A 12,314-nucleotide genomic window follows, 5' to 3' on the forward strand; every position below is an offset into this window, starting at 1 on the left:
TTTAGTTTATTATCTAAAAAGTAAAATTCAAGGAATTCTGTAGCTCATTGGAAGTCTGTATATACTCTTTAGCCACATATGATATACATTGAAAAGACGGCACAGTACACTGGCACAGCCACAGTATACTGGTGGTGGAATTATGAGTGAGTTTTATTTTCTCCTTTCCTTATGTATTTTGTAATACAGGCTTAATAGTGAACTACAGAAATCAAGAAATAAGAATTTGAAAAGTATTGTCTAAATAGGCAGCTCTGCAGATCTCCTAAGATCCTGTCATGCTTCTCTGATCTTAGCACACCAGGTTCCCATTTTAAAGTAGTAAGTCAGCTATCTTCTACATGTAGCATGAATTTTGGCTACTCTTTCTTTTGTGTTTTGTTTCGTTTTTGAGACAGACTTGCGTTGATGCCCACGCTGGAGTATAGGGGTGTGAACATGGCTCACTGTGACCTTGACCTTTGGGCTTTAAAGAGCCTCCTGCCTCAGCCTCTCTAGTAGCCGAGTCCACAGGCCTGTGTCACCACGCTTGGCTAATTTTTAATTTTTTTTAAATTAAATTTTGTAGAGATGAGGTCTCACCATGTCGCCCAGTATAGCTTCGAACTTCTGGCCTCAGGCGATGCTCTCGCCTCAGCCTCCCAAAGTGCTGGCATTACAGGCATGAGCCACTGTGCCTGGCCTACTCTTTCTTTTGGTCAGTGTAAACTTTTCTGTGGGCAACGTTGAAAGTGATTACATATCTCTAGCAGGAGGATCTGGTTTTTAAGTTCAGGATTACACACACACTCTGAGGGTGTATGTGTCAAATGTTAAACTGAACAAATAGCTAGTGGTTTTTGTTTTTTAAACCAAGGATTGGGTTGAGATAAGCAAGTAAACTCTCAGCTTTTGGGGTAGAGAGGTATTTGATGTGGTTTAAGTGGTACACTGATAAGGGATTCCATAACTCAGGATCACATAGTGAGGATGTTACTTCTTTTTCAGTTTTCTTTGAATCCTAAGGATTTCATAAGTACAAAGGTCATATTCTGGAGCTAGTGTGTAACACTTTTGAGTATCAAGTGCAAGAAGGTGACCTGGGAAGCAGCTCTCTAGGGAGACTGGGGAAGTGAGACAGGGAAGGTAAGGAAGCCAGTAAGGTAAAGTCACCACTATAGGCAGCTGGAGCTTAGTACCAGTGGGGAGCTCTGGGAGGCAGTGTAGCACATGTGTCTTAGAGTCATCTCACCCAAAAGGAGAGGGAGCTACTGGGGTAATGACACTGAATCCTCAGTAGTGATTGGTTGAAGGCTTCTCTGGGATTGTTAATTCTCCCACAGTTTCTTACCTGCCACTCCTACAAGCAGAGCAAGCTCTGGCAGCTGGACAGAACACTGAGGCAAGTAGTCTTAGGGTGTGGATGGGGTAAATGGGTGGGGCACCAGCATGCCCCCTGGACAGCTAAGCTTTTCATGCAGTCCTCCTCATTTTAGTAAACGACAACTCCATCCTTTGGTGCTCAAGCCAAAAACTTTGGAGACACTCTTGATGTTTCTTTCACATCTCACATCTAATCTATCAGCAAATCTTGTTGACTTTACTTTTAAAATATCTTCAAAATCTGACCTTTCCTTATTGTTCTCAGTGCCATCATCTGACCCAACCCACTGTCATCTCACAGCCTCCGAACTTAGTTTACTCTCAGCGCAACTGCTGGAATGATCCATATAAAATCTAAGCCAGATCATGTCACTCCTCTGCTCAAAACCCTCCAGAGAGGCCTGCATCTTAGAGTAAAAGTCAAAGTCTTTACAGTGGCCCATAAGGACCTACGTGATCTGGCCTCTTCCTGCTGTGTGTTTGTGCACGTGCATGTAAAACTCTTTTTTTCTTTAGCTTCACATTAGTCTAAACACTCCTTTACTCCCCATTCCCTTCAGTGTGGGTTATGTGATTCATTTGTAATTAGGTTTATTTGCTGTGTTTTACATTTCATCTTTACCACTACAGCCTTGTTGATGTTTTTAAATTAAAATTTACATAGTAATTTGATATACAGTTCTGTTGGTTTTGACAAATGCATGAAGTAGTGTATCCCTCACCACAGTTCCATGGAAAACAGTTAATTGCCCTGAAAATTCCCCCATGCTACTGCTTTATAGATAATCCCTCTCCCTACCTTCCAGCCCTTGGTGACCACTGATCTGTTTTCCTCCCTATACTTTTGCCTTTCTTAGTGTCATGTAAGGGGGACTCTTAGAATGTGTAGCCCTTTGGGTCTGGCTTCTTTCACTTAGCAAAATGCATTTAAGATTATGCCTTGTTTTGTGAACATTCCTCAGTAGTTCATTCCTCAGATGTCCTTTAAAATAGAATTAAATAGCAGAAGTGAATTGATTTAAAGAAAGTATTGAACAAAAATGATGTAGGTCGTACATAGAACAAAATCTTGAACCTGGATGACTAAGGTGTAGAGATGGATAATGTGATGGAAAGATGCTTGGAAGGCTTTGCTTTACCTGGTACCTCTGCCAGTAATGAGCCTTGTGTTCGTGGGGAAATCACTTAACCACTCTGCTTCCTAGTCTGGTAAAATAAACAGTAAAATACCTGGTCTAGTTGTTGTTAGTCCTGAGGTAACTGTGGTTCATGACACAGAACATAGGTAGGTTCTTCTGGTAGCTCTTTTTTTAATATTAGAATATCAGTGCTATGAAGCAACTGTGGATTTCAAAGCTATTAGGATCCGCTGTTCAAATGCTTTGTGAAATCTGTAGTGTGGGACAAAGAGCCTGTCAGTAGGGATGAAGTAAGCCTCAGTGCAGGGCGCCAGTTCATTGACTTCTTTTCTGTTGGGCTTATTCAGTTTAAGATAGTAGCAGCCTGAGTTGGAGCTGTGGTAATGTTGGAGAGCTGCTTGGTGGTATTGTAAACCTTAACAAGTTTTCCAGCAACCTCTCTGTGACTGCAGCATTTGGACCTTAATCCTCATAGTCCTGTTCTTAGGTACATTTTCTCAAGGATGTCTACAGAGATTGATTGTTGGTGTTCACAGTTTCTCCAGATTTTCCTCTGGTTCATTGATAGGCCATTTTGTTACATAATTGCCAGTGTGTATTTGAAGGTCAGAGCATGTTTGAGACTGCTCCACCGATGACAGAAGCTTACAGGAGACCCAGAAGGAAACCAGTGATGATTGCTTGTTGAGTTGTTATTTTTAAAGATGGACAGGTTCATACTAATTCGTCTTAAAGTCAAGATTAGTGGCTGTTTAGGATCTTGACCTGTTTGCTTTTTTTGTTTTTAATTGAAATAGTATAGTTAGGTGATAGAGTGTCAGTGTAAGATCAGAAGAGTAAGTGAAGGGAATTTGAGAGTGCAAAATGGCTGTGATTTGTGTTTGTTCTACATGTGGCACATAGTAATATTTATTTTACTTTTTACTTTTAGTAATGAATGTTATAACTATTGAAGATTATAAGAGCACATACTGGCCAAAATTGGATGGTGCCATAGATCAGCTTTTAACTCAGAGTCCTGGTGACTATATCCCCATATCCTATGAACAGATATACAGGTAAGTCAAGATTTAATTTGCTTGGGTTTGAAAGGGTTTACCGAGGTTCAGGGCACTTGAATTATGCAGCACACAAACGTATAATATATGATACATAAGATGAGGCTCTGTAAGTGTCTTATATATTCCACACTTATGGATTGGAGGGTTTGGTTTATACTTTTTGATTCAAAAGTGGTTTTCAAGTCATGACAGAGTAAGCCTGCCATCTCCACCATACATAATGCAGAAGTCAGCAATAAAAGCAAGAATGACTGAAGTATCTGGCATAAAAACTGTATTTTTCGTCTCAAAGGGAGACCTTAGTTTAATCTGTTGATGTTTATTGACACACAGTTCTAATACTCTTCGGTTATTTTGTTTCCCAGCTCCTGGTAAATGGGAACAGCAAATTAGGAACTGGGGTGGGATATGAGATCAGCACAGTGGAATGAGGAAGTGACAACTGTGTTGTTCCACATAGCTGATGTACAAAGAGGTTGTATTGCAAACACTTCCATGAGTTAGAAACTTTCTCTCTATTGATTACCAATCACTCTCTTTTCCTTATTTTGACATTGATTTAAAAAGAGAGAGAACCTGGTTTATAAATAGTTTTCATGTTCAGACCTTAGATTCTCATCTAATATTAGATTATCTAGTACTAATCAAATGTGTAATACACTACTTAGAAGAGCATATTTACAGTGGATGGTACTATCTTTTCCATCTGAACACTGATGGGGGAGGATGAGTTTTTTATTTAAAAGTTGTCATTGGTTACTTTTTGAAGTATGAATTAATTATTGGATCAGTGGCTATATATCAAAAATGTGCTTTAAAACCTTGGACTGAGTTAAGTGCTTTGTGATTAACTTGGTTTGTGGGGGGTTTTGTTTGTTTTACAGTTGTGTGTATAAATGTGTATGCCAGCAGCACTCAGAACAGATGTATAGTGATCTCATTAAAAAGATAACTAATCACTTAGAGAGAGTCTCGAAGGAGCTGCAGGTAAGGAACTGATTCTATTGATTTTTGCTTCATTGGGTTTTCCTGACTGGTTGCAGTTAGTTTGTCTAATATACATTTTGGAAGCTTTTTAATTTGATTATAATATAAATTTATAAATGTTTTCTAGATGAATGTTGATTGATCAAGTCATGTAATTTTTGGAATAGATTATTTGAAAATTTGGTATAAATGGTGGAAATTTTTGGATTAAATGTATTTCAGACCTTAATTGATTCCATTGATTACCATGTCAACATTTCTTTTATTTAAAACCTTATTTTTTTCTGTCAATGTCAATATTTGGTGCCTTCTATGATACAAAAATATGTGTATGTTTTAACTTTTTTTTGGAACTCATCATCTTTGAAGAGTAGTTTGCCTACTGATTCATAATACCTTCCAATATAAACAGCTGAAGTAAACACTTTATTGATAAACCTCCTGTAAATAGGCATCATTGCAGCTCTAAAGTCTGGGGCAGGTTGCAGAAAATCTTCTGTTTAAGGCTTAGCTTGATCTCCCTCCCCCCACTTCAGTAAACCTTCAGTGCTTGAAGATTAAGTATTGTTAGGTTGGTGCAAAAGTAATTGTGGTTTTTGCCATTGAAAATAATGACAGAAACCGATTACTTTTGCACCAACCAAATAGTCTTTATATCAGGGCTTGATCACACTTTGCTTATGGTGTAGAAGTAGAATGATGTCTAGAAGTCACTCAGCAATAGATTACCAGGGTCTATACCACAATTGGGAAGTACCCCAGCAGTTTTGAAATACCCACAGTTTATAGCACATGCTGGGGTGTGGTTTGGGCTTGGATATTGTTTTTTCCAACTTGTGGTCTGAGATAGCTTCATCTTTTTTGTCTTTTTTCCCCCAAACATTTGTACTAAGTAGCATTTTTTTTTTCTTTTTCAAATGATAGAGCTGTGTTCTGTCATAGTCAAATATATTCTTTTCTTGTTGTTAGTATAAATTTTTTTCTTCATCTTTTTGCTGCTCACTATAAAATCTTTTTTCATTTAACTCATATATTCAGTACCTAGGCATTGTGTATAAATTGTTGATGAAACCGTAGATCTATGCTTTATAGCTTTTGAGTGATTTGCTTTCTAATTCTTCACTCCACTATCTACCTGAATTTTTAACTGAATCCAGTTTATGGACTTCTGGTCTCACTGTGGACTCTGTCCACTTCTGCTGTTCACGTGCCAGTACCCTAGTCAGGGTCATCATCATTTCTCAAGTGTTTTACTGAAATGCTTATCTCAACTGCCTTACTTTATTGATGTACCTTAATTTATTTAACCAGTTTTTCATTGATGAATATTTAGGTTACTTCCAATCTTTGGCTGTTACTAACAGTGCTGAAGTAATAGTCAGTCTTGTAAGCAATGTTGTTTAAGTTGTATCAAGTTGCACTCCCATCAGTTCTGTATATATCACAGTGTCTGTTTTCCTTCGCCCTGCTAATATAGCCTATTAGGAAACCAAATAATTTTTAGTTTTATATTAATATAGGAATGATTCTTATTAATGATTAAAATATAAATCAGGGTGATATTTCTTTTGATGTTAATGTTGTTTTTATTTTATTTTTTGAGATGGGGTCTCACTCTGTCCCCTGGGCTAGACTGCCGTGGCACAATCGTGGCTTACTGCAGCTTTAACCTCCCTTGGGCTCAGGTGATCCTCCCACCTCAGCCTCCCCAGTACCTGGCACTACAGGTGTGTGCCACCATGCCTGGCAAATTTTTTATGTTTTTTGCTTTAGAGATGGGGTTTTGCCACGTTGCTAAGGCTGGCCTCAAACTCCTGGACTCAAGCGATCTGCCAGCCTTGGCCTCCCAAAGTGCTAGGATTACAGGTGTGAGCCACTGTGCCCAGCCTGATGTTAGTATTTTTAAAAGGGGTAATATGTGATGTAAAACCAGGGAATTTAGTTTGTTTTTAGAATCAATACATGTCCCACTTTGAGTTCAGCAGTATGGTTTTATGCTTTAAAATGATTCCTTTTATAAGATTATAAAGTTCGTAACCATTATTAAATAGGGGAGTGGTTTAAAATATGGGGATTTGGGTCTCTGTTTTCAGCTCTGCCACTCAGCAGTTGTATGTTTGCCTTTTTATGAAACATGCTAATCTATATCATCTTATACATTTTCTTGACGTTAAAATGAAGTAAATTTACTAAAATATCTAATTCCTTCACACTAAAGTGGAAGGTATTTTCTCAACATTAAAATAAAGTAGATTTACTAAAATATCTGTAGTTATTTACACTAAGGTGTTTTTTCTTCTGCTTCCTGCCTGGCAAATGCTTCTTCATTCTTTTCTTAGGCTTCAATTCGTTTGTGTCAGTCTGTGTAAAGCCTTCCTGGAACTCCTGCACTCCTCAAAACACAACAGAACAGACTATTGGCATTTCTTCTGTAGATCCATAGCATCTCAGCAATAAGAACTCTATTAGGGTAGTGATTGTGTTATTGTTTCTGCTTCCCTGTCTTCCTGCTTCACAGGCCCTCCCTTGAGGGGCAGGGACTCTGTCTTGTTTGTAGTTTTATCCTTAGTGTCTGCCACAGTTACAACTCAGCAAATGTGTGTTGACTGAATGCTGAGTAACTAAATATGACTTATATGAATGGAAAGAGTAGGATAATTAGCTTCATATGACCATTACTCCTATGCTCTTTAGATTCGTAGGCATTTTATTTATTTGTTCAGTGTGATGTGTGTGGCCTGGTGTAATCTTTATTTTATAGAGACCTTCTGGCAGTTTTCGTGGGGGACAGATCAAGAGTCTATGCCAGGCTTTATGAGCCAGAAATGTTTTATTTGGATGGGCATTTTGTTGGCAGCTCTGGTTTTCATAATGAAATATTGTTGTTATAAGCCAAAACAAGAGTGTGGGAGGAGTTGCATTTGGCAGATATCAGAAATTTAGTGCTGGAGTTGTTAAATCAATGATTTGGACCTACTGTCAGCCTCAGTCAAGGGCATCTTAAAATAGCTGTGGGTTTGTATAGTTTATATGTCAGAGGGACTTATTTATTTTTATCCGAAGGCATATCCTGTTGGGGAGATTGAAGAGTATATAAAATAATGTTCCCATATTCTCCAGTTATTTTTGGTGTTGACTTAAAAACTAGAGAACTTGGTTTTCAGAAATTTTAGATTAATTTGTTGAATTTAAATATTTTTTATGTGACAGCATAATCTAACTTGCTGCCTCTTTTTTTTTAAACACGGTTCTTTCATTTTGGAATTAATGACTTTTCCACTTCAGGAACTTTAAAAGTTATTTTTGTTGTTGTTGTTAAATTAATAAAACAAATAGCTAAATCCCCTTAGTATTTTCCTTACTATTGTATTTCACTGCATGTATATCTATACATTTTAACTTACTGTTGGATTGTTTGAAATTGTGACAGTATATTTTGCCTTAATTTTTTAAAACCATGCCTTTTCTTGTCCTTATTAACTCCCCTCTTATTTATTTATTTATTTATGAATGAATGAGACAGCATCTCAGTCTGATACCCAGACTGGAGTGCAGTGCTGTGATTCTGGCTCACTGCAGCCTTGACCTCCTGGGCTAATCTCTGGCCTCAGCCCCCTGAGTAGCTGGAACTACAGGTATGCACCACCATGCCTGGCTAATTTTTGTATTTCTTGTAGAGGCAGGGTTTTACCGTGTTGCCCAGGCTGGTCTTGAACTTCTGGACTCAGGTGAACTTCCTGCCTTGGCCTCCCAAAGTGCTGAGATTACAGGCATGGACCATCACTCCCAGCTGTTCCTTCTTTAAATGTGATAATGAAATTCTGTTTATTTTTCTTTTTCTGTATCTCCAGAACCTCAAAATATAAATTTTCAATTCTGGCACTTTCCTCTACTGGTGAATGGAAATAGATCACTTTAGAGAGTAAGTTGGTTTACCAATTCAGTAAATCACATTCTGAATAGCTTTGGAAAATTCTATGGAAACATTTAGAAATGACCATACTTGGCCGGGCGCTGTGGCTCACGCCTATAATCCCAGCACTTTGGGAGGCCGAGGCGGGTGGATCACGAGGTCAAGAGATTGAGACCATCCTGGTCAACAAGGTGAAACCCCGTCTCTACTAAAAATACAAAAATTAGCTGGGCATGGTGGCGCGTGCCTGTAGTCCCAGCTACTTGGAGGCTGAGGCAGGAGAATTGCTTGAACCCAGGATGCGGAGGTTGCGGTGAGCCAAGATCGCGCCATTGCACTCCAGCCTGGGTAATAAGAGCGAAACTCTTTCTCAAAACAAAAAAAAAAAAAAAAAAGGAAGAAATGACCATACTTTTGGTTAGAGACCAGGACCAGGACCATCAGACTAGGACCTACAATTGCCTGTTGGATGTGGATTTCATCTTGTAGATACCTCATACTGAGGTCTAAATCTAAATTCCTCTTCATTCAAATTAGTTTCTTTCTGAGGCTTGATATTTCATATTCATCTTTGCTTTTTCTCTTATTTCTGGGTGCTAGTTAAGATTGGTGGAATACTATAATATCTCTTGCTTCTGTCCTCTTTCATTCCCATTGTTATCTTCCTTTTCCATGTCACCATTGGCTCTTGCCTGCACTGGTGTAGTATTCTTTTAATTGGTTTGTCTTCCTGCAGTCTCTTCTTTTGGCTAAATAATCTAAAACTCTAATTTGATGGGCATACTTTCTTGTCCAAAAATCTAAATACTGTTTACTGTTTTTCTTAATTAATCACAGCTGATTTTTTGGTCAGTGTAAAAAAACTGAGTGGTTTTATTGGTTGCAGGGGTTTGTAGTGAGAAACCTGATATATCTTATCCAAGTATGCAAGGTACTCTGTTGGGTCTGGTGGTGAACATAAAATTGATAAGACTAGATAGTGTGGACCACCCTGCCTGCTGAGAGCAATTACAAAAATTAGACCAAAGAACTAACAAAAAAAGTGAATTATGGGCCAGGATCTAAGAGAAAAAAGAGTCTCAGAGAGGAACCTAACGTTTGAGCTGTTTGTCTGCTGGGGTCACCCATTTATTCTGGAAAAGGAGGCTAATGAGCTGAGAAATTTAATAGAGCTTTGACACACTTGTTGGGGTGGGGTAATAATTTGGAGTATAAGGCCCATTAAAACTGAAGTACCACATCCCAGGAGTAGCAAGAATAAAAAAATACAGACTAGCTTTCTTACTTGCTAAAGCTTGATCCTTGACTGGATTAAAATGGTCTTGATTTGCTAAAGCCTCAATTAAGCTTACTAGCAGCAAAAGTAAATTCTGGAGAGATACCATTATCCTAGGCATCAAATTGTTTCCATAGTATTTCATAAGCAGTGTCTGGCACTTAATCAGAAATAACTAGTCATAGTAGGATATGAGGCAATCGTCACACCAGGCAAAATTTTGAAGTACATTTTTAGGTAAGAATTGGGAGAATTCATCACCAGTAGTTTTTTACTTCAAAGAAATAATAAAGAGTTTTTCAGACAGAAAGAAAATGCTCCCAGATGAAAACTTGAAGATTCAGGTAGGAATGATGCAATGCAAGTGTAGATCCATAATAATGATAATGTCTTCGAGGGTATAAGTATAATCAAAACTCATGACAATAGTGTGTAAGGTTGAAGGGAATAAAGGTTTAAAATGTTCTGAGGCCCTTGCATTTCCAGGAAATGGCAAGGCACTACTTTATTTTAGACTATGATAGGACAAGAATCCAGTGTGTAGTAAAAGAACATAGTTAACAAGACATAGGGGGAGAAAATGGAGTAATTTTAAAGTAAAGAAATCAAGAAAGGACTTTTAAAAAGTACAGAGAACAGATGAGATAAATAGAAAAATAGTAGGGTAATAAACTTTAACATATCTATTATTATATGAAATGTTAAAGACCAAGTGCTGCTTTAAAAAAAAGGTAAACAATTTCAGACTGGTACTGCTCCTTGTGGCGGGGCCCCCATGGGCAGTGTGTCTAGAGTGGCAGCTCAGAGGCAGTTTTGCACTCATACTCACTTTTAATTATATGCAAATTAAGGGCAGTCTATGAAGTAATTTCTAGAATGAGGGGGAGGGTGGTAACTTCTGGGTTGTTGGGTTGTTGCCATGGAAAGGGGCGGTAACTTCTGGGTGTTGCCATGGCAGTGGTAAATTGACATGGCACACTGGTGGGCATGTCTTACGGGGAGGTGCTTCTGCCCCAATCTGTTTTTAGCTAGTCCTCCTTTTGGTCCTGATGTCCAAGCCCCACCTCTGGAGTAGAGTTCTGTCTCCTACCTCATTATTTAAGTTGAGAACTTTCACCTTTTCATTTAAAGGAAGCACTTATCGCTTCTCTTTGGCGTATCTGAATTGCCAGCATCATTTCTCTTGTTCTTCGGAGCCATTGTTAAGTAAGGGTTGTTTAAACATGTGCTGTGATAATTGTGACAGTTGAACTAATAACCGAGATGGCTAAGTGACTGATAGATGGATAGTGTCAGTGGTGTGGATATGCTGGACAAAGGGCTGATACATGTCTCAGGCAGGCTGGAGCTGGATGGTGTGAGATTTCATCATGTTACTCAGAAGGGCACGCAGTTTAAAACTTAAGAATTGTTTCTGGAGTTTTCTGTTTAATATTTTCAGATTGTGGTTGACTGGGAACTTAAATCTCAGAAAGGGAAACTGGATAAGGTGGGGGACTACTATAATGGATAGAATGAATTAGAATAGCGCCAATATTACTAACGTGCATTCAGGGTCCTGCTGAGGAGAGACCACAGAGACAAAGGTGCTGGGAAATGTTGCAGTTTTTATCTCAAATAGGGCTGATTTTACAGTAGTTTAAATATTTAACTTTTAATTAAAAGGAAGTTAACTGATTACATTTAAACCATTTAAATAAAATTGGAGTAATATTGATGTCCAACTATATCTTGGTTTTAAGCAAAATAAATGACTCAAATAAATTAATAATGGAAATTAATAGAAACTAAACCAATCAATCAACAGTACTTAACTTTGATTCACTATTTATAGACTCCAATTTACATATAAAATCTTCACTGCCAGATTGCCAGTAAACCCAGCAGTCCCTTGGTGTTTAAAGTTGAGCAAGGATTGCTTTGCTATTTATTTTTTGTCCAGTGGGTGGCAGCATAACTCAACTAGTTATCTTGTATATATATATATATATATATATTTTTTTTTTTTTTTTTTTGAAATTTTAAATGTGTTTTAAAGGTTTTAATTTCTAAATCTCTTGTACTACAAAGTGTATTCCAAGAAAATATTCTTTCCTCCTCCAAATATTCTATTCTTTGCTAAAGTGAATAAGATTTTTTTTTTTTTTTTTTGAGACGGAGTTTCGCTCTTGTTACCCAGGCTGGACTGCAATGGCGCGATCTCGGCTCACCCACAACCTCCACCTCCTGGGTTCAGGCAATTGTCCTGCCTCAGCCTCCTGAGTAGCTGGGATTACAGGCAGGCGCCACCATGCCCAGCTAATTTTTTGTATTTTAGTAGAGACAGGGTTTCACCATGTTGACCAGGATGGTCTCGATCTCTGGACCTCGTGATCCACCTGCCTCGGCCTCCCAAAGTGCTGGGATTACAGGCGTGAGCCACTGCGCCCGGCCAGAAGCCCAGATTTAATTCTGTTTACTATTTAAGTCCAAATAGTATTTGGAAAATGAAGGAAGTCTTATTTTAGAAATAATTCAAGAAAAAATTTTCACATAATAATAGTAGCAGTTAACTTTGAAAAGTAGGAAATCTAAGT

At 38.1% G+C, this 12,314-nt stretch overlaps 1 protein-coding gene across 1 annotated transcript in view; it reads left to right on the plus strand.

Annotated features, from left to right (window-relative positions):
* CACUL1 (CDK2 associated cullin domain 1) overlaps positions 1-12,314 on the plus strand; it is a 67,810-nt gene that overhangs the window by 18,447 nt on the left and 37,049 nt on the right. Inside the window, exons 2-3 of the mRNA XM_012448054.2 lie at positions 3,433-3,559; positions 4,447-4,549. Coding sequence (XP_012303477.1) covers positions 3,433-3,559; positions 4,447-4,549 — 230 coding nt within the window. The remainder of the gene's footprint in view (positions 1-3,432; positions 3,560-4,446; positions 4,550-12,314) is intronic.

Source organism: Aotus nancymaae, unplaced genomic scaffold (genome assembly GCF_030222135.1).
Source record: "Aotus nancymaae isolate 86718 unplaced genomic scaffold, 86718_ANA_hifiasm-v0.15.2.pri h1tg000010l, whole genome shotgun sequence".
In the NCBI taxonomy this organism is placed as follows: Eukaryota; Metazoa; Chordata; class Mammalia; order Primates; family Aotidae; genus Aotus; species Aotus nancymaae.